This window comes from Necator americanus, chromosome II (assembly GCF_031761385.1).
Source record: "Necator americanus strain Aroian chromosome II, whole genome shotgun sequence".
Classification (NCBI taxonomy): domain Eukaryota; kingdom Metazoa; phylum Nematoda; class Chromadorea; order Rhabditida; family Ancylostomatidae; genus Necator; species Necator americanus.
In genome coordinates, this window is record NC_087372.1 from 34,990,922 (window position 1) to 35,013,840 (window position 22,919).

General features: G+C 38.4%; 2 protein-coding genes across 4 annotated transcripts; both read right to left on the bottom strand.

The window, feature by feature from the left end:
- Window positions 1-2,925: 2,925 nt before the first annotated feature.
- Window positions 2,926-10,500, bottom strand: RB195_020437 (uncharacterized protein; the record flags this gene model as incomplete). The annotated part of the gene is made up of 20 exons (XM_064188727.1): window positions 2,926-3,027; window positions 3,089-3,169; window positions 3,410-3,568; window positions 3,742-3,840; window positions 4,235-4,355; window positions 4,417-4,586; window positions 5,749-5,922; window positions 6,217-6,348; window positions 6,635-6,817; window positions 6,874-7,077; window positions 7,128-7,306; window positions 7,783-7,900; window positions 8,032-8,157; window positions 8,933-9,052; window positions 9,540-9,666; window positions 9,739-9,833; window positions 9,892-9,933; window positions 9,999-10,146; window positions 10,203-10,332; window positions 10,437-10,500. The coding sequence occupies 20 exons, from the start codon at window positions 10,498-10,500 to the stop codon at window positions 2,926-2,928; spliced, it is 2,574 nt and encodes an 857-aa protein (XP_064044608.1).
- A 427-nt stretch (window positions 10,501-10,927) lies between these two features.
- On the bottom strand, window positions 10,928-22,816 carry RB195_020438 (uncharacterized protein; the record flags this gene model as incomplete). 3 transcript variants are annotated; one of them, XM_064188729.1, is made up of 34 exons in its annotated part: window positions 10,928-11,033; window positions 11,493-11,590; window positions 11,719-11,852; window positions 12,878-13,033; window positions 14,094-14,190; window positions 14,251-14,375; window positions 14,701-14,822; window positions 14,995-15,098; window positions 15,160-15,256; window positions 15,312-15,445; window positions 15,700-15,765; window positions 15,892-15,978; window positions 16,038-16,139; window positions 16,204-16,272; window positions 16,360-16,524; window positions 16,656-16,722; window positions 16,800-16,951; window positions 17,454-17,538; window positions 17,670-17,765; window positions 17,833-18,001; window positions 18,598-18,680; window positions 18,762-18,856; window positions 18,917-19,009; window positions 19,149-19,275; window positions 19,350-19,412; window positions 19,473-19,576; window positions 20,098-20,190; window positions 20,940-21,057; window positions 21,549-21,670; window positions 21,725-21,867; window positions 21,943-22,091; window positions 22,166-22,271; window positions 22,359-22,484; window positions 22,660-22,816. In XM_064188729.1, 34 exons carry the CDS (start codon window positions 22,814-22,816, stop codon window positions 10,928-10,930), a joined length of 3,810 nt encoding a protein of 1,269 aa, XP_064044609.1. The 3 variants fall into 3 exon arrangements, with proteins under 3 accessions (XP_064044609.1, XP_013296442.2, XP_064044610.1); XM_064188728.1 differs by lacking the exons at window positions 10,928-11,033; window positions 11,493-11,590; window positions 11,719-11,852; window positions 12,878-13,033 and having other exon boundaries at window positions 14,050-14,190; XM_013440988.2 differs by lacking the exons at window positions 14,094-14,190; window positions 14,251-14,375; window positions 14,701-14,822; ... (25 more) ...; window positions 22,359-22,484; window positions 22,660-22,816 and having other exon boundaries at window positions 12,878-13,082.
- Between the last annotated feature and the right edge of the window lie 103 nt (window positions 22,817-22,919).

The window sequence follows — 22,919 nt, forward strand, 5'->3', positions numbered from 1 at the left end:
GCTTAGAACGAATTAAAGGCATCACCCCACGAATCTGAGGTGGTGCAGATTTCAAGTGGAGTAGTCGTACACGGGATCGTAGATTATGGAGAGGTGGGTGATTCCGTCCATTTCTTCCTAATTGCCGTAAAAAACGGCCCGGAAGATACGGCTTCATTCGTTCTGGCGCACCATTTTGTACAAAAGGTTCGATTGGAGCGCGCCAGTCTTGTGCGGCGCCGCATCTTCCGGACCGTTTTTTACGGCAATTAGCAAGAAATGGACGGAATAGTCTCTCATCTCGTATACGAATACTCCACCTGAAATCTGTACCACCTCAGATTCGTGGGGTGATGCCTTTAAACGGGACTGTGAAGTGTGCGGTCACGATCGTGGAAGGACCAGCTCCAGCCGTCTCTGCGGTACGAGCGGAGCTGGCGAAGGTCGTACCTCGATCGTAGCAGCCACCGCACCGCTCACGCAACTGCACCAAGCTTTGGGTCGTTGTAACCTGACTGTGCCAAACTTGATGTGATGCGACGAAGCGGTTGGTCCAGGAAGTAGGAAGAAATTTTAAGACTGGCCTGCACCATTCATAAAAAAACACTGCAACTATTCGAAAGAAATTGTGTTTTTGCGGAAGTTGCGATTGTGAAACGTCCCGTGAAGTTTCTACACTAGTTTTTCTGTTTAGTTTACATTTGCTTCTTGATTAGGTTTATTGCACTTATTGCACGTTGTTGCACTTACGAATTACTCCATCTTTCGCAAAATGAGCATGTGGTTGAGTGAAAATACTACTATAATGATTATATGGAGAATTCACGTACGTTCCTCTCTAATTATATATCTTGAATACAATCCTTCAATTTTAATTGTCTCCCAATCTCATTAATGTAGAATTGGAGATCATCTCCATTTCGGGGACTTCTTTTTCATAGTTCCAAAGGAATGCTGTTTACAGATCTGATTTGGTGGTTCACGAATGGAAAAAGAACCAAATTCTTCCCCACTCCGCTCTTTTTTTTACTAAAGGTTGCCTCGTTTTCACTTCTACAAGGTCCAGATATGAACATACTTTATACATACATCAACATACGCCGAGAGTAACAAACTTAGAGGTAGACGTGTTGAAATAATCGGTTCCTGTGATAAGACCTACACTTGTATAGTTGTTACTAAGTTTATTATCCTCTCATATCTACTAACAATACCACCACTGATGTAATGGATGTGCTGGCCGATAAAAAATGATTGGAAATTAAATTGTCAAATCACCAACTTAACTGCGCCGCAGTGGTCGTTATTCGGCAACCTAAGACCAAAGGTTTAAAGATTTAATATCGACACTTTCGAGGAAAAACTTCGAATGTTTGACCGATTAAGCAGTGTTCTACCGTAAGGTTTCAAATGCACCAATAACTTTCGAGCATTCGACTATTCGAATGCAAGAATGTTGGACTTTCTCGAGTACTTATTCAAATACTGGTACTTATGTCCTTACTGCATATTGAAGTCAGAACTTTGGATACTGCTTCCTGTCGGATATCAAAATCTATTTTATATAAATATCCAGATATATTTGAATGAATGTGTTTCGTTGAATGTTCGTCCATTCGAATAGTTGCGCTTTTTGAATGTTTTTTTTTTCGAATGATGGTATTTGCGAGGCAGATTTGTAATAACTCGTTCAAAGCGTGCTGTTCCCTAACTGCGAACTGCTGATTGCTGAGAATGGCGCCCGCAAGGCGGAATAATTTTCTTAAGCAAATATTAGTTCCTGGGATGAACCCTAGTTTGTCCCACATGCAGAACACGTTAGATCAGAAAGTTCGGCTTTCGAGGAACCTCGAAACTAGCGACGTTGTCTGCTTCTTTAAATGTCCGCTGCAAATTACACCTCTGGGTACAGACTGATTTACTGCTCCGCCTCAGTATTTGTTCCTCCAAGTGAATACGTGGATGAAGGACGAGCTTCCCAAAGTGATACGGTAATGGTTATGTTGGTACACCCATTCGCCTAGAAAAAAACTTCTACGCACCATGTGCGCCTTCCTTCCCGCTATCCTTCACTTTTCCTCACAATGGTCATTGTCCGCGTTGTCGCGTACTCGATCCGGTTCAAAAAGGAGGTTTCACAACGCCTAGCTCTCGTTAGAAAGCAGTACCCAAGGCTGTAATCTCACACATATTAGACTTGTGCAATTCAAAAGACATTAAAGAGGTATCTTCCCTAAATTGACGGAGCTAATTGTTCAACTGCTATTTGAAAATTGAACAATTAGCTACTTAAGTTAAAAGAAGTGAAATTTGAAAAGCAGTATTTTTCACTAGTATTGTTGATCGAAGACCTAGAAAATAGAACTAGCACTATCACCGTGAGATATTCTGTGCTACAACATCAGTTAGTAGATACACCATCGGAATTATTTCTGTGGTCCGGGATTTTCAGACTTCTTTGTATCGAACTGCGCATCTTACGGCGTTTCAACAGCTGGTGTGCTGAGACAGCCACCTGTCTGGTGGAAGACAGTCTTGCGGGGTGACACGAAATGGTACCAAACGAAAAGAAACGTTATGTTTTGCACCTCATCTAATTAGTCAAACTCGACCACTGAAGAGCCACGAAAAACCTCACATTCATCATCACATAAACTTGAACAGATTTAAAAAATCACCGGTTGGTTGGAAAATATGAGAAAAGTGTGGAAATCAACAACGATAACATTTCTGCAATAGAAAGAGAACATAAAATATGTAACAAAATTAGATTCCTCCCGTTTAATCGAAGATAAACAATTTCTTCAAAATGGCAGCAAAAAAAAAAAAACAACTATCGCAAGCGAATATCTAATGAGATGAACTCCTAACTCTGAGCGGAGCTAGTTCGTTGCTGCGTCAAAACGAGATCAGTAAAGATTACGAGATTCAAAACAATTCCACAAATTATTCTTTTACATCAACCTTCAAAAATGCTGTTGTGTCGGCAACCCATTTCTTGCCTTGTTCACCGTCAACAAACTCCACAGAAAATTCAATGTTGCACGACTGAAAGAAGAGTGCACATAGTGTTGGAAACTTACAAGAATCCAAATGATTAAGAATTCACCTGTTTGAATTGCATCAAGAAATTCGCAGTAAAATGTATGTTTTGTGTTGGTTTTACTGTCCTTGTCTCATTGTAATTGTTCTGAAAACAAATGCTTGTTACAATTGATTACTAACTTGCAAAGGCAAGAAACACTGCCGATGCATAAAAATATAAGTTTCTTTTCTTTTATTGCATCTGATTAGTCGTGCAGAAGATTTCTTTTCTGATAAACAAACAGATAAACAAACTTGAAATTGCTGTATTATTTCCTACAATGAGGTACGTTTTATGTAGGTAGAGAAAATTAATATTTTCTAGAAAAAAGACATGAAAACTGACCGCAGGTGTTGTGGGAAACTGCACATTCGCGGTGATAATCAGTGAATGAACTGGCACAGTATGTGTAGTAGAAATTACTCCATCCACTTGTATCGGTACTGTATCAATTACGGACACCGTAATTCCGTCTTTAATTTGGGAATGGATAGACACAGACATCTAGAACAGTACATATAATAACCACACCTGGCTGTACAGAAACTCCTACTGTAGAAGTACTTTTCCTAATTCCACAGAAAGAAAAACACGTTAATAAAGTTGAATATGTCAAATGAAGCTTATTAAGCCTTTCTTCAGAAAAGAACTGAATTTAACTCTGATGCACATAGTACCTGTATATTCGTTGAATACATTTGTTGGAAAAAGAATCTTGGCATACATAGCGGATAGGTATAGAGATTCTGGAGCACCTCAGCGAAATGCTTCAACGACTGAAAATTATAGTATCTATATGCGTATATATGTATATGTAGCTGAGGGAAATCCATCCAAGAGAAATAAAATCCTACGCCAGAAAAACAACTCGACTCTCGCTGGTTTAAAACGCTCACCTGCCTCACGCGCCCGAATTTTCGCATTTGATTTTCTCGAGATCATTTCGTAAAAGTAGGGTTAATTCACGCAGTACCACTTCTAATATGGGGATATGCGTTTAAATAAAAACAATTCTGAGCATTTTCAACTGTAATTTTTGCAGAACACCACCTTCAAAAAAGTTATTCTCGGCAATATCCGTGAAATGCTCTCAAAATACCCTCATAGATACATGATTTATGTTTCGATATAGAGGGATATACTAAATACTGTATACAGGACCAAATATACCTGCGTAGTTATTGCTTCATCTTGTGCTACTATCTGGTCGATTTGACATGAAGCTACCCTGAGTTCTTCCAAAAATCGTTGTGTTACCGTGGTATTACTTGAAATAGGCGGTAGTGGTGGTCTAAAATACAACAAAATAGAAACTCAGGGGGAAAAAACACGCATCCTTTCAGAAATCTAACGTTGCTGTTATTCGTCCAGTTATTGATTGCACAGCGTACTGTACTAGAGCACATTGTTTGTGCTGAAGGGCCAGAATATCGATGGATTCTTCATCAGCACCAAACGAAGACCGTGCTAATCGCAACCATGCTTGACACGCTTTCGAAATAGCGAAGTCACATGCGATTAACTGAAAACATGACAAAATGAAACTGCAGACTACTACAAAGGAAAATAAGAAAAATTTTGAATGAAAGCGCATGGTGATTTTTTTACAAGGAACACTTAATAAAAAAAAAGATACAAGAAGAAGAAATCTTGAGATATTTGTCTTCACAGTCTTCACAATGAATTCACTTAAACGAAAGCAACATTTTTGGCTGAACCTATGCACATCCATCTTGAATGGTGAATGCGCAAAATATAGTTGTGTCAAGACTACACGAAGCACTGTGCAGTTGCGTAAGCGGCGCGGTAGAGACAGCGGTTGGGATCGAGGTGGGACCATCACGAACTGCAGCAATGGATGTTGTTACCAGAGGTTCCAATACGATCCTAAGTGATATGTCCCACCGCACCGCTTGGAGCGCGGCCAATTACACAACTACACCGTTCTTCATTTCGTTTTTACCTTACTATATATGACTGACAATAGCTTTGAAAATGGAATGCTAAAAGCCACAGTGCAGAAAGATGGATCAAGAGAGAGGGAATATGGCTGTGAGGTCTTGAAGTTAAAGAGGTTTGATGAAGATATGAGACAGTAGAGAACCCTGAAGTCCACTGTCGGCATAGATCACGAAGGATCAATGCTTTGCGCAATGGAAAGATCGAGAAAATAGGACGGACAACGCTTATGTGAACCAAGGCAGTGACGATGTATACTGCATTGATTTAGAGTTCTAATGGTAGAATTATATCTGTATTCGTTTTCATGATTCTGGATTAACGTTTCGCAGTGCTACATATGTAATGAAGAATAAATGAGGAATTTTAAAACATATAAGAGTTCCACTTTTTATTATGGTCTGAAGATCACTGTTTCCTTACAGTACTCTTCAACTGTTTCACAGACTCAATCATGCGAAATAATCTTTTCATGTTTATTTATTATGTGCAGTAGTGGCCGTGTATCATGCCATATATTTCTGTAAGTAGACGGTATTTCAATGCCGGGCGGTAATGTGGATTCAACGATTCGTACATACCATAAATATTCTTAAACTCAGGAATTAGCTGCTTTTTTCTGATAGTTCAGGAAGAAATACTAACTTGAAAAAAAAATGTTTTCATATAGTATATAGGCTATGGATTATGACCAGCTTTCGCTATATCTATTTTGACCAACCTACCGCTCGTTTAACTCGAAACACCACGGCATCGGACAGAGGATTTTTGCACCAGTTCAATGTTGGACTAATTGCACTGGCGATTTGAAGAGCTGCATCAGACGAGTACAGCAAGCATGCCACCCATTCGCTTGGGAACGTGAATGCCGTCTCATGTTGTGAGCTTTGTGCCATCGACTGCAATAATACTTCGATTCCATTGATTTTAATGCTAAATTGTTTCTTCAGTGGGTTTGTTTTGTGAGCAACCATGAACAGATGAATAGTATGTGTACATCCACTGTAGCTAATTCTTTTCTTTAGTTTTTTCGTCTGCTTAATGAAGACAATGAGATATTTTTCTGAGCCAGTGTTTAAGGCAATTCGTGGGACTTCTTGGACAAGAAAATTTACAGGAACAACAACAGCGTTCCACATTGATTTCTTTAGGGGAAAAACTCCCTATATTTAAAGAAATGTATTATGACATACCTTCAGAAGTGCATGAGCCCTAAAGAGGTGTTTGTTTTGTTCGTATAAGACGCTCACAGAGAATTCGTTGATTTGGCTAGCTGCCAGCTCCGTTAAGGACTGTATCCATTCACAGTTGTCTAGAGATAACCTCTGAAATAGTGAAAATTCTGGACGTATTTCGTTTACTTGAAGGATGATCACCCTATCTTACAAAAGAATACAGATTAAACATATAATTTTCGAGAAGAAACGATTTCTTGAAAAAAAAAAACAATTGTAGTTTTCGAAAAAAAAAAACAAAAAGCCGCTGAGCCGAAAAAAAAGGGAACGAGCATATCGCTTCCACTCTACACCCTGGCTAAAGTCTGATAAAGAAGATCTAATGTAACATGTAACCTTTGGATCAGTACTGTAATCAGTAATATGCAGTACTTACGTTTATGTTAATTGCTTGCAAATTCGGAAACGCGGCACTCTTCCAATGGCCATTGCGGAAAGCTACACGAGCCACCGTATACCGATCATAATCTGTGCCTTTAGCTAGTGTATCCAATCCAGTAGGTAATTGAATTGAAGGCGCTAAGAGGAGGTAGGCCATAGATGGGCTTAAGATGTTACTCTGAAAGATGTGATACGAATATGCAATGCATATTAGATAGCATACGTTGTGATTACCTCTTTCTGCACTAAGATTTTGGCCCAATTGTGTAATTTCTCAACAACAAATGGCAAACGATTCGTAATTTGACAGCAGAGATCGATCAACAGAGTGATGTTTGCATGAGTTACGGGTTTATCCAGCACATTGTCTAATAGCGATAGCACTCGTTCTGGTGGTACTTCAGCACAACATAGGAATCGCCCGAGAGTACGGTAAAACTGGAAACAAGTAGATACTGCGGGGAAATATCTCAAGTTCAAGTGCTCACCTTTTTCGCTAAATTTTTCGGTAATTCTTCACACGTTGTACTAAGAAATGGTCCACATAACATCTGCCACTTTCTTTGGTTGGGCACCCGACTTAACATGTTACAGCTGACTTCTAGGTAGCGAACTCGCAATGTCATGCAGTCACTCTGACCGAGATTTCCAATTTCACTTAGAGTTTCTGAAAATTTTGATGTTTTAAGTTTTAGAATGATCAATCAGAAGACGTTAGCATTATGCTGGTTCTGGTTCCCACTTCAGTAATTTTCAATATGTTCAGAAAACCACGAAAAGGACAACGGAAGTCAGTAGGGAGGTCTCGTGTTCTTGCCTGCAGTTTAATTTGACTTTCATCCATCAAATAATGAATATCGGTAGAAATTTAGCAATAGAAACATATCGATCTATAATTCATTTAAGAACGAAAACATGTTAAACACCACTGAGAAAAGGAGTGCATTGTCGAAATGATTTTATTCGAATATGAGGTTTGCTAAATGTTAAATATTATATAGTGGAATTAGCAAAAAAAAAAAGACTTACGGCAGTTAACACCCATTCTTTTATCTGAATCATGATTGTAATTTCGGTCATCTTCCCTTTTTTGTGAGAAGAAAAAATCTTAGTGAAAGTTGAATAGTGATCGTCATAACCTACCATCGAGTCCTGTAATCAAGCCAGGACGAGCTTTCTTCGTCAGCTCTACAAGGACATCCAAATAACGCCGATAAGAACTTTCTGTAGACGACACTCTCGATTTCAACTGATTTAATTTCTAAAAAAAAAGCATTACTTTTTCACTCGAATTTCTGGAGTGTTACTTCACACATTTTCCTTTAGTATTATGTCTCTCACGAACCATAACGTTTATTACCCAATTAGAAAATTTTGTAGGAAGAGACTAACCTTAAGATGATCTTCTTTCCAAGCATGTGAATGTTTGGCCAACCTAGCAATGTTCTGTAGTGTGGAAACACAGACTGGCAGATCATCTCCATGACACCCGGACACAACTTCCATCAGTATATCCAGCTATAAATAAAGCGATAGCAATCCAAATAAACTGATAATACGATAAGATTAACCCTTTGCACTCCGTTGCCGCCGTACCTGCCACATTGAAAATAGGTACTTTAAATCCATTGCCCCCGGCAGCGACACGCTTGTTTAGCTTATTTCCACAAATAAACAGTGTTACAATAACTGAATTTCCTGCTTTATAAAATATGTGACTAAGGATAAGGAGAGCATTTTTAGCGAAAAAGTGCTGGAGTTGCTGGTCTTCCATGTGGTCGACTAGACCGGAGTGCAAAGGGTTAATTGTGTGGAATGTCGAGAATAAAAAGTGGCTTTACATCCGGGAGATGAGTAAGTCCCCAAGCAATGGTTCAGGAACTTTTTTCTTATGAGGAGCTACAAATACAAAAAGAAACACTAAGGCTTGTACGACTTTTGTTAGAAAAGTGAGAAATCTCTGGCTCTTGAATTAATACCCAAATGATGATGATAATGATAATGATTAATACCCAAATTAAATGAATGATACAAATAATTATCTTCTTTATATCGAAACATTTCTTAATATTTGTTTTCAAAAGAACCTTGATACAATTTAGTGTTCCCTTTGGCTTCGAATGCACCTCAATGCATGGGAAATAAAAAATTGTAAAGTAATTTGGAATCGGGCAAAACACAGATGTTACTGCATTTATTCATCAACTACACAAGATTTCCAAGTACTCAGTGAGTTAGCATGGGAACTGTGCTACAGTGTACAACCGTTGACCTTAACTGAAGAAAAGCATACCTGCTCTGGAATAGCATAGCGAGTGTTCTCAGCCAATGTTGTTGTTGCATCGAGAAGTGAACAAACGAAGTTATTGAAGGTTGATCTTTCCAAGAGTAGAGATGTGAGTGAAAAGACCTCCTGAAGTTTCTACAGTTTATCGCCGTGAAAACCATACAGGAACAACATGTCATGTACATCAATGCTGAACTAGTGTTCATCTACAACCTAGTCATTATTCTTGTGCACACAGTGCTACAGATGTCACAGTGGTGGTTGCCCGTTTAGATCAATACATGGTTGATATGTGTGTGTTTTCTAAGATGTGCTCGAATATTCATATTTCAAGGCTTCAAGTGATAGAAAGCTCGAATAACTGAACTTCAGAACTTTTAAGCTTCATGGATTACTAAGTTTCCACTCTTAGAGACTACTCCGATCGTTTCACTGATCAAATCTTTTAGATTCTCAAATCACTCAAATGCTCGTAGCGTTCTTAAAAGTCTAGGTATTCATTCGAAACTACAAGATCGAGTGCCATTATAGAATCACTGTGTAGAAGGATGTGAAACATCTGGCATAATTAAGGTTTAAGGTTGAACACAAAGCCTCATGAAGAACTGATCACCTTCACTGTTGCCACTGTTGCTTTCATGCCAGAAAACACTTTCACAAGCTGCACTTTACGATCATAGGTTGTCTGTTCCGTCACTAGCAGTTCAGATAATTGCCCAATAATCATAGCCGAAAAGTCCCTTAAAAAGAGAAGTAGAAGATGGAAGAGCATAATCGTGTACGTCGTATGTGAATTCAGCAACAGAACTCACGAAGAAAGATGAGCAAATGCTGCCATAGCATGACATGCTGCCTCGAATTCACCAGCATTCTCGGCTGACATCGATTCAACAATGAGATGGTGCGCCTGGGAACAGAAACATAGCAGATTAAACGGAGATCAAGCCACCAGAATATCGTTTCACCTGTTTGTTCTCCGGCGAGATGGGTGCCAAACTTGCCAGCACCTAGAAACGTGGAACTCACCACAAAAATCAGAAAACAAATACAAAAAAAGAATGCTCGCTCTTACCTGTAGCGTCATAGCCCGAGCAACTGGGTCATTGGAGTGGGATACAGACAAAACTCTTTTAAAAATTTCACTTCCAGAGAAAACAAGCAACAAATGAGATCCACATTCTGACAAAGCACGTGCGATCGTCATTCGTAATGTGTTTGTACTGAATTTGTGAAACACGATGCTTAAAGATTATAATTAGAAGGGGAATCGGCATACCCGTCCTTAAATGCATCGGCAAGTCTGACCACTATTGTATTAACATACATCGGAAATGGGTTTGCACGAACTAGATTGGCAGTCGATACTACGGTGGCTAGCTGCTCACCAAGAGATGGTGCGCGTAGGCCTAAAACCAACATCACCACTCATTAATACAATCTCGCCGCTTTGGGTGAAAGTTTGCAAACCATCGGAAAACTTGGTGAGTTACATACCCAATTCATAACCTACCTTTTTCGAACGATTGCAGTTGTATAGTCGATATTGACGCTGGTTGAGTCAACTCAGCAGCCATTCTTGAAAGCAAACGAAGATTATGGAATATAAGCCCCAAATTATGAACAGATCGAACTTGACGTGCCACTACAAAACTTATGAAGATAAAAAGGAACTTCAACGGTACAGGCAATCAGCGAATCACCGCTTGAATTTCGAAGAAAAACTATGAAAAGCCATGCTTTATTCAATTATACATTGAAAAACAGTAAAATTTACAATGCGAATATCACATAAGCAAACTGACCTCGTGTAATAATGTGAGCAAAGAAGAACTAGACATTCAGAAAAAGTGAAGAATATCATCAACAAAACGAATAACTACACAAAATCTATTACATTTAAAGTCTTCGAACCATAAAATAACAATTTACACATTGGAAAATATCTGTCTGAACTAACAAATGCAGAATCAAAACAGAGTTACCTATAGCATCTCAATCGACCTATAGTAAAATCTCAACGAGGATTTCCAATATCCCCGATAAGATCTCCATGTAAATAGGCTCTCGTCGATCACTACGAGAATCGTGTTCAATAAGATCTTCCCATCTAAAATAGAAATTTGACATATCTCATGGAAACACCGCCCCAAATGCCTCAATCATTCTGCAACTGGGAAAGTTCTAGAATGTTATGCCCCACTAACTTGTTTTTTTTTTTCAATTTGCGCTGTGCTCCTCTAATTTGTATATGAGGAGACGTGTAATGGATGGAACGGTATGGGATTTCAATACAACCTATATTCTAATCTATATTGATATTATACTGAACTTCACTAAAAAGTCCTTCCCGCCCTTTCCAACGCAAACGAATATCTGTCTCTACATTATTATATTCATTAATACACGAGGAATAGACCGCGAAAGGAAAACCTTTTTACGGAAAATATCTGTTTACACATCTTAACGTACTCTGAAACTGCGTTCACAATCATTATATCCGGCAACGATTGATCTTCTAGGTAAGGTAAGCCACAGAAACAACAGGTCTGAAATGATAGGTGATCACCTGTGTATTAATTCCGGACCATGTTCGAAATTTCCGTCAGGAACCACCATTATTAAAAGGCGGTAAGAAGACTCATTCTTGGAAGGATGGCCATATATCTGAAACTTCCGAAGAAAAATGATGGGTTTAGTGAACGTATGAAACGTATCCTCAACGTTGAATTGAATTGGACAAATACGCGTTGCAAACACACAAACACGCCGGAAACGTACTGAAATCTAATTACCCCTAAGTAAGTAGGTTGCGGATGAGACTCGACGTCAATGTAGTCCAAGCCACAAGAAGCTGAAGAGGCGTCGTGCTTATCCAATTCAAATGAAACACCTTGGTTTGTATAAGAGAAATATAGATCAGCATCACCTGAAAAGATTTCATTGCGTCATTATACATTTTTTGTTTAAAGGTAAGAAACTTATTGTTCAAAATAAAACTCTTCTGCATCTATCCAATCAAATATTGATTTTTTGCTGCAAAACTTCTAAGGAACGATGGTCTACATTTACAGTTGCGACGATGCTCAGAAGATGGTGAGTACAGTGTTGACATGTTGGATACATTCGTTTAAAATCAATATCTATCACAAAACATATCAAATTTGAAGAAAAAAAACTTTCGAACTATATCCCAAAGCATGTCTTTTCTTGCCATGTGATAATATTTGGGAGGAATAGCAAAGAAGAGCAAGAGAAACGGAGTGGGATTACCACGAATATGTGTAACTGCGACATCTCTTGCACGGTAATACAACTTTTTTTTACTCAGTTCTAGTTCTTGAGTGCCCAGGTTACACAATGTCAAAAACAAGCAGTTCCACAAACACAGATTCAAAATTATTCATTACTAGCGAAGAAAATTAGTAAAAAAAAAAAACTCATGATCACATTTGTTAGCAACAGAGTTTCACATAATTTTTTAACTACTAACTATATCAGTATTAGATTAGCCACAAAGACAATACACGCTGAAGAAAAGGGTGTGTAACATTAACGCTGTTCACAGAGATTATAGTAGGATCAAAACGGCACGGTGCATGGTGCAGTTGCGTAAGCGGCTGCGTTCGAAGCGGTGCGGTGAAGCGTAGCGGTTAGGTTCGAGTGATGACCCTTGCTACCACTGTTCACTGCTGCAGTTCTCCATGGTCCACCTTGGTTCTAACCCCTATCTCCACTGAGTCGCTTCTAACGCAACCGTTTACGCAACTGCACCGTGCTTCACCTCGTTTTGACTGAACAACATTCCTTTGTTGGTGGAATTATGAGGTTCGAGTGAGGACCCTTGCTACCACTGTTCACTGCTGCAGTTCTCCATGGTCCACCTTGGTTCCTAACCCCTATCTCCACCCTCTTAATATTTCTATTGAACAATACTACCATGAAAATACTTACCTTCAACACTATCCAATACTATACGCATTGGCCTTTCGAATTTCAGTTCATAGCGCGTGAAATTCCCACCAACTACAACACCTTCGCGTGTGTAAAAGCGTGGCGTTGAGATTTCTTGCTCTGATTTCGACGAAGCAGACTGTTCATCACTAGCAGCTGCATAATACGCAACAAACACGAAACTAACCAGCCATCTTACGAGCATTGCGACATAACTGAAAAAAAAAAACATTTGAAGATTGCTACACTCTTTGTTTCACAGAAAACAAAAACAATATCACTATTGTTTATTCTTCATGCCTATTTCTGGCTCATTCTATTAGTTTCTATTTCCCCGTCTCAATTTCTTAATTTCTGCTTATGATTATTCGAAGTAACAAGAAGAGATGATAGAGATCCGTCAGAATTTCTGGGCGTATATCGAACTGGGCAAAAAAGGAGAAATCGTTGGTAAACTTCATGCTATGAACAGCAAATAAATGAAGAAAATGATTCCTTTATAAATAAATTGTGGCTTTTTTTTCACCACTGATTCCTCTGCTTAATAGACAAATAATTATCACTTTTCATCCACGCGGAATGTGTGTGTTATTTCACAAATTCGCGACAATTACAAAACAAAATAAAGGATGGAAATATCTACAATAGATACATCTATTATTAAAGTCTAGACGACTAAGCATTCACTGGCAGTGGGAAGACAAATACAGCGTATGGACACAGTAGATCATTGCTATTACTGTAAGATCAATTAGCAAATCAGACAAGGTTAAAGTGTTGGACATATGACAATTCAGCTTAAGTGTCGATATTCAAACCGTACCTAGAACACGAGGTAAGTAAAAATGTGCATTTTCATGCAAAAAGCAAATAAAACAAAAACATTGCATAGAAAATGATACAGCTTTAATAGAATCACTTCAGATCATAGTATTTGCAGTAATTTTTAGAGTTGCAAATATGACTAAAAATGACAGATATCCACCATTTTCTCTACATTAAATGTAATAATCAGCCCAATTTCCTAGTAGCTTAAGAATTTCCAGAAAGAAACAACAGAAAAGGATATTACTACAAGAACATGGAACCAGAGGCGACTTCTAGAATGTGACGGTAAAAAACAGGTGTAGATAGTCGCAAACAATACATACAAACAGATGACAATGATAAATCTATTCCCGAACTTTGGGCATTTCAAATACTTGGACGTGCTCACTCTCGCCAAGTTCTTTGATTCCTTGGGGAGTGAAGAAGATAAATTGATTGTGTGAATATTGCTCGGTAGCCAACTTCACGAGTAAATTCATGATTACCTGTAATCATACAAGAGTGGGATTGCTAACCGCATGATATCCTCAAAGAATTCCCCTCACCCGTCTATTAATCATATCCATAAACACGTCAAACTCGTCCATACATCGAAACGGTGCTTCCATAATTTCCCATAAAGCCATAATAAAACATGCAGTGGTGAACGAGCGCTCACCTCCAGAAAGTCCTTAAAATACCAAGTTAACCACACCAATAGAAGTGGACAAAGAATTGCACTTCGCAAGACTTGGTATGAAACAAAAATGATATTGTCCTTTCCTCAAAGTATTAAATGAAAGCTCGAAAAAAAAGTTATATTTAAAATCTACTCTTGTTCACTTGACTCTTACTTTTGTTTGAAATTATAAAAGTTTGGTTACGAATTCTTAGTTAATCAGAAAGATTAGATAATAAGAAAAGAACTTCGTTTGAAGTGTTATCATTGTTCCATCCCAAACACGCTCTGAATCTTTCTTCTCAGTTTTTCAGCAAAAAAAAATCGATAAAACCACCTCTTAAATCTTGCACAACACTCTTTGCAGCAGAATCGGAGCTATCATCCTTTTGATGAGTGGCAACATTGATGTTAATAACTTGTTTTTGGCGATCGACAACAAGGGTACCGTGGTAGGATCTGAATCGATAAAAACGCTCAAGAATACCAAACACTAGAAAAGCTACCTCTGAATAAAATACATGATAATAAGCATGAGGTTGCGTTACGATTTAGCAAAGAAAAGAAAAACTCATAATCATAATCATGAATAAATAATTGATTTCAATGATATGTAAAGGTACTATCTCACCTCGTTGCCATAAGCCTCTGAAATGTCATTTTTAGGCGCATTGTAATAGCATGGCACATGATGGGGAACTTCTCGTTTCGTATTCGAATACACTCCGAGAGTTTCTGAATTGTATTAACGCAGTGCAAGAGATACAACAAAACAACGATGACAATCAGAAACAACCTTATTCAAGCCCTTCAACAGCAAATAATGCTTCTTCATTCGTTCATAACTATCCTTGAATTCTTGAAGTTGTTCGGCAGTTACTATGTTCCCTATTCTAGAATTTCCAAAATTGCGAGGATTTCGGGATTGTTAGCCTCTGCAGAACTCACACTTTTTCTGCGGATTCAATTTTCATCGTAAGCGTCTTGTACTGCTCATCTAGCTCAGCGGTGTCACCTAGTTGTTCCATATCGGGTGGATTTGTCATGGACGATGGTGTAGGCAGCTCCTCGCTCCGTTTTGCCTAATGGAGAGAGTACAAGTAAGCAATTGAGCTATCAAAAGTAATGTTTTAAGAAGTAAAAAACAAAAACATGGTCTTTTTAGTGTGAAAGTGAGGACTTTTCTAAGATTCAGAAGTAAAAAATCGACACAAGCACGTAAATTCTTCAATGAGGCATGTTTGTACACACATAAGACAAAATTTCCGACCGAACAAAATCGTTTGGAAAGGAGTGATTTACTGAGAATATTTGGCACTAAGAAAAAAAAACTAACTCTCTCTTCTGCAGCCATCTTTTCATCTTGCAATTCTCTGTTTGATTCCTCCATCTTCGTTAAGGACTGAAAAAAAAACAGATATAGAGGGAGCAAAAAGGTGAATTGGCTTCAAAATAGTAGTGGTAAAACTAAACCAAGATAAAATACTGCAAAATAAACATGAAGTGAACTCTTATCAGGAAATCTCACCTCGCGTATCCGTTCGTGTCGCCTTCTATCGGAATCTATCGTTGCATCAATGTGTCGTATTCTCTCTCTTACACTTTCTTCTTCATTCTTAAATGATGAAAAAATTTCACATCTGAGCAGAAAATAAATGAACCTGAATGGAGCACCTCCAAATCTGTAATCTTCTTTTTTGCCTCAACAAAATCAGCTTTGATCTTGCTCAGTTCCTCTTTCACCTGTCGGATTTCGCTTTTCTTCTGCGAGGCACTCTGAAGGATTCACCACTTATTACATCTACAGTAAGTACGAAAATACAAATATAAAGGCTCCTACCTCATCTAGTTTTTCGAATTGCTTCTCTAAATCAGCTATCTGAGCTATAAGTTCATCCAGACTTCTCCGCTAGAACAATTTTAGTAAATAAGTGAACACATTCAACAAATTGAAGACAGCAAGTCTCTTCTAGAGTAAAAGTGAGCTGAAACTAACCATGTTATCCACAACCGACGTATCATCATCCATCTCTAGTTGTTCCAGCCTTCGTTCCAGAGACCGATATTGACTTCGGAGACGATCAAGGTCAGTTTCTAATGTGCTGTAGTTCTGTAGCGCTTTTCCGAGTTCTCGTTGCGCCTTTGCAGTTTCATCCGTAACCTTAAGATTGACAGTTTGCTAAAACAGTGGTTACACAACACGCTGTAACGCTATTTGTGTAATTACAGTTGAAACAGCAAAGCAAATTAGTCATGCAAAAAAACCTAACATCCATAAAATAACACAGTTACCTTTTTAATATGTTTCTGCATTTCGCTGAACTTATCCCGCAATTTCTCCAGTTCCAACTCCATAACACTGAATTTTTCCAACTTTTTAATTGAATTAGGAGACACGCATAGACGAAGTAAAACGGAGAGTTGAGAATTCCATACCTAACATCCGCGACTGTATCTTGTCCAGACAATATTGTTGCTCTTGGTGGTCCGCGACATGCGTAGAAACGGTAAAAGCCTTCACCACGTCTATTTCTGCCCATGGCCATGCCACCGGTGGGAGTATAAGCGCGAATACATTTGTCAGGACACTAAATAAAAGCGATACTAGTTTTTTTGAATATTTTTATTATTAGGTTTCCCTTCAAAATCAGTCTACATCTATGATTGAAACAGATGTGTCGACACGGCTATTTACCCAATAATGGAAAAGGCTATATTTTGGAAATCATAACAATACATATCTATTTAATGAGATCATTGTATTCCTTTAGAGCTTCCGATTTCCGTCTACTAAGTTACAAAAGACAACGAGACACTGGAACTGACTTTTAAGAAGATTAATTAATCATTAATAGGGGTAGCTGTAGCAGGTTGGTTTGACTCTGTGACTACACAATCGGTGATTCGAAACCGCCAAATAAGGTTTTCATCCGGAGTCGATAAATTGATGGCAAACTTGTCGATAAATTGGTCTGTGAGCATAAAAACACCTTGACACATCGGCTCGTCCCACAAGTCAGTGTATATATTATATACCAGTCATTGTTAGTTTCATTTTTCTACGTCAAGTATTATAGTAAGAAAACGTACATTGCCATCCATAATTCGGCGAGCGTCTTGATCTGATTCAAGCAGTACAGTACCTTCTACTGAAGCCATGTCGATCAGAACATTCCTTCAACAAAAAAAGACTATTTGTGATAAACAAAAATAAAAAAAAATCGTTAAAAACAAATTCGTAAAAGATTACTAAGCGAAGAAAGTTTCTCGAATTTTTTTTAAACGTGATGCAACTAAAGGGACAACCTCACAACATCGTCAGTAATCTCCACCACTCTTAGGATCGTATTCCAATCAGAGGACGGCTCGTTCGCTTTGACATCATGTGGAGGAGTGGTGAACCTAAATTGAACAGAATCTGAAGCATGTGTGAGGTATTTGCATAGAAATCAGAATTAAAAATGATTACTTCGTGAAGATAGCATTTGGCAAAGCGCCAGGCACTCGATTTGCTTTCATCAACCTCTCAAACACTTGATGATCACGTTTGGAGTGGAAAACGAACGAAGTCAATAAGCGACGAGTTGCTTCTTCCACGGCAAAGGTCCATTTTCGATCACGTAACTTCATATACATTCCTGAGGGTAATGAATTTAAGAGATGACCAGGAAGCGTATTTGTGGATAAACATAAAATATATCTTGTAAACATTTACAAATTTTCAGACGATTTTTAAAGTGAAAGCGGCGGAGTATTGATGAACACGACTTTCCACTAGGTAAGATATTCTCGACGCAAATTGTATAACTTTTCCACATGTTATAGAACAAATAGGTTAACTTATTGACAGACCGTGGACCGTAATGACTTAAACATCGCGAGTAACGGATTGGGCCCTCCAACCCCGAATTGCATAAGAACGTCACCAAATTTTGGAGAAAATTGTGTTTACATTCAGTTACACCACGAATTTCTACAGGTGTAATTCGAAAAATGAGAATGAAGGCTAATAATTAAGATGACAGATCTTCTCGATTCTTCACAAACAACTTATTTTTCAGATAAGATCTCCTATGAGGCTCCTCAGTAGGGAGAGAACAGATCTCAGTCTCCTAGTTGCTTACAAATTTCGATGTCTGTAGACTTTTGAACAACAAACGTATTCAAAACACTGAAAAACACAAAAACGATTGTCTTCTCAAACGAAGGACCTCTCAAGAAAAAAAAAACATACCAATGGGCCCACGAGGGACGTGCTCGAACTTGTCACTGTTGGCATTCACCACCTCTAGTATTTTCGGTACGTTTTCTCCAAACCTGAACATAATAAGTGTTATAAAACTAACCGTTTAAGGCATATATGAAACAAAGAAAAACTATATTGTAAGAAAAAGAAACCTCATAACAGCATTTTTAGCTGTTATTTCTGCTCGATGCAACTCATGTTGCAACTCTCTTATTTGGGCGGAAACTTTGCGTGATTCTCGTACAGCCTTCAATAAGCGATGAAAAAATGCAGAACAAAAAATAAACTATTTCTCAGGAGAACTCACCTCATTCTGGTTGCTCATAAATTCCTCATGTATTCTCTGGAGGTCATTACGCTCCTGCTCCACTACTTGCAGCCTTTCAACTAATTCCGACTCCTAAAAATGTACCATAGAAAAAATATCCGAAGAAAGGTATCCACCAAGTGCTAATGCTATGTGTAATTCATAACCAGGAAATTGAACGATAAAATATTCAAAACATGAATGGAAACATTAAATCAATTGCCTAAGGTACTTTGGTCGTGATTTTCTCCATTTTAGCCCTCGTAATTGCCGCCTCCTCCTTCCTCTTTTCACACTGCGACTCTTCCTCAAAATGACCTATTTGGTCAATTATGCGTTGCTTCCTTTGTTCCAGCGAACTAAAACAATACCTTCAGAAGGAATATAGAGCAATATTGGGAAATTACATTAGTATTTCAATACCAAATCTTACCTTTTGCTTTTCTCCATGCTGTACCTCTTCGAATCTTGGGCTGATAGCTCACCTTGTAGGTCTCTACAAAGTCTCAGTCATGGTAAAAGAAAAGAGTTAGCACTAAAATTATTTCCCCTTTACCTCATTCTCTCCTCTTTAAATCTTATCTTTGATTTCAACTCGTTTAATGCAATACATTCTTCGTCAATTTTCTGTCGTGCAGTACAGGCTTCTGCTATACACTCCTGAAAAGAGGATAAAGTGCGGTTTACATTAAAGGCATCATGCCACGAATCTGGGATGGTGCGGATTTCAGGTGGGTTATGCTTTCACGGGGTCGTCGATTATAGGGAGGAGGGTGATTCCGTTCAATTCTTCCTAATTGCCGTAAAAAAAAATTGGCCAGAAGATATGGCTTCGGGCGCTCCGTCGCGCTATTTTCTACAAGGAGTTCGATTGGAGCGTGCCAGCCCTGCGCACGCGCCGCATCTTCGGGCCGTTTTTTACGGAAATTAGGAAGAAATGGACGGAATCACCCTCCTCTCCATAATCTACTATCTCGTATACGAATACTCCACCTGAAATCCGTACCACCACAGATTCGTGGGGTGATGCCTTTAAGGGGAGAAACCGTTTTTTTAGATAGAAGAGCTGAACACATACACAGCACATCCCTTTACCTTTTCAGGTCAATCTCAGGGTGTTCAAACATTATTTACTCAAAACAGATGTAATAATCGTTCGACAACTAGCTTATTTAACCTACTTGCTTTTTTGCTATTGTCCCTTCTATTCGTTGCTGTAAGTGCTCAGACTCTTCTGCAAATTTCTCGCGCTTCTTCTCCAACACTTGAATCTTCTGAAAGTATTACTATAAAGATTACGACATAGATCACGACCGAATAACAAGTTTTCGTTTGAAAAAAAAGAAACCGGCTCACCATGACACATCAACATCATATCACACCTACTCCAAGAGTTCCCTCCTCTATATACGACCACGAAAAATACTTAAGAGAACTGTAGCAAAAGGAGGAGCAATTTTGCTCTGCCCTTGGTTCTTTCTATTCATCCCCTCTCGCTCTGGATCGAAACTTGTCCCTAGCATACGCATACTTACACTGCATATAATTAATTCGATTGCACTATATACGTAAATTATAGCGGGTGCTATCTGGTGGGTGGTGGACAATAAGGAAGGAATGGGAAAAGAAAACACGCAATTACTAGGAACGGCGAGTCGTCCCCCGTTCCAGGGCCACATTTGAACCAAGTTGTAACTATAGATTTCGTTCGTGGCTTGAATCTCATAATGGTAAGCAAAAAATGTCGGCGCAGCGAGCAAGTAAGTCACGGACTTGCTATGCTTCACAGAATAAAGAGAAAGTATGTGAGAGGGATACAAAAAAATGAACAAAACTTAAAACAAATAAATAACTTATAGAAAACAAAATCAGAATCGTCTCCATAGACTATCCACCAACTAACGTTGTATAATCGCACATCTTTTAACATTCTTAAGTGCCTCTAGCGGGAATTGCGTCAAAGCAACTGAGCTTCGCACAGAATTATAAACACAGCTTTGCAGAAGAGAAAGAGAACACAAACCTCGAGAACGTCTCTTAATGGACACCACAGCAACATCCAACCAATCGCACTCTGTTGGTTTCGCATATCTTGAATGCCACGCATTCGTCTGCGTTCTTCCATCATAGCTTGGTACTTCCTGGAACGCGAAAAAAAAAGCTAATTCAAGTTATAGTTTATAGACTTTTTAAAGCTTTCTGTTCATAAACTAGCACAGAAAAGAAGAGCGATAAGAGCGATAGAACAGAAAAGAGAACACCAGCGAAGTAAACAGAATAAGTTAAGTAAAGAAATCTTACTTTGTAGATTTATTTGTATAGAGGTTTCAGTTGTATTAACTACTAGAACGCTACTTCCACAAATACGAGAACGAACCCGAAACCGATAGGGGAAGAAGAAATCGAATCAAACAATGTCAAATACTGAATTTCGTTTCTGACAGTGTTACAGTCTATTTGAAAGAATAACCATTGATTTGATATCAAACTCGCCATACTATAGAAAAAACCACTATAACGCAAAGTTGAAGTCAAATAAACTGCAGAATGTTTGAACGGCACCTTCCACCAAAACCGAAAGCACACCACAGAGCCAAGATTCTCGTGCTTTGCAAAACATTTGAACTCTTACCTCTTCTGCCTCTCAAACTCTCCCTTCATCGATTGACACATAGACTCAATAGAGGATACAATTAATTCACACTGTTCGTAACACGCTTTCGTATGCTCTAATTCCGTAGCACACATAAAAATCTAAAAATGTACTGATTTATTTCCATAAGTATAAAACAAGTCCAAAATTAATACCTGATATAGCCTATCGGGTTTCATTTGATGGAGAAAATGCCTCGACCGATCCTGACTCATCCAAAATATCGGATTATTAAGCTGGATTCCATATCGAACGAGTAACTGATCCAAATCGGCTTTCTTTTTTGAGACTAATATTTCTAAAAACAGCCACAAAATTCATGTATCCACGAAAAAAGTCCCAAGAGGAAAAAAATAGAGATAATCCAACCAACCGTGCCTATTTCTCCCGAAACCTTTGATACTCTTTAGTGCGTAAGTCGATGCGGATGGCGTAATGGTTCTTTCGACAACCACGAATTCTCCGTAATCCGGATGGCTTCCGAGGCCGGTATTGGTTAAAATCAAACGTATTTTCGCTTTACTGAATGTGGTAACTGCTTTAAGGAGAACAATACGTTGTAAAATTTAAAAAAAAAACCGATTCTAACCACTCACTTTCGACCTTCCTTGATATAACCTTTGACGGAGCTTCCACGATCATTGTTATTTCCGCGACCACCAAGCCCTATGTTCAAGGAGGCAAACAGTGCACTTTTACCGCCTAGAAATATTAAAATAAGGTACAATGTGGTGAGAGAATTCAGATTAATGAGATAAATTCAATTAAGAGGAAAAAGAAAAAGATTACTTCCGTTGGGTCCTCCTATATAGAAACAATTATTGTCACTGGTATTGAAATCCACTTTTAAATGGCCATGACACATGAAATTCTCCAATTCGACACCTGCTATCCGTCCAGCTACTTCTACGTAAGCTGGAAAAACAATAACATTCATAAAACTATCTCCGTTTCCAGAAAATATTAAATGTATAACATTAAACAATAAACTGTTTAACGGTAATTAGCGATGAAAAGAAAAAGCATCTCAACCATTAAACATGTCAAACTAAAAATTCTATATGAAATATTCACATATTTACGCACACACCTCTTTTTGATCCAGAAATTCCTGCTGTGGAATGATTGTCGATTCGTCTCACCTTCACGGCACTATTAATTTCTCCATTCTTCTGCTGTCGTTTATGTCCAATATTTCGAAAATGATGGTTTTCCACATCCGCATCGACTTCCATATCTCCATCCATTCTCCTTTAAAAAAACGAGGGAAGTACTTCCTCAAAAAAGGAACATGAACGGCAAAGTGCAAGCTTTTCCAGTCAAATCATGTGATAAAGAGAGCACAAGAGG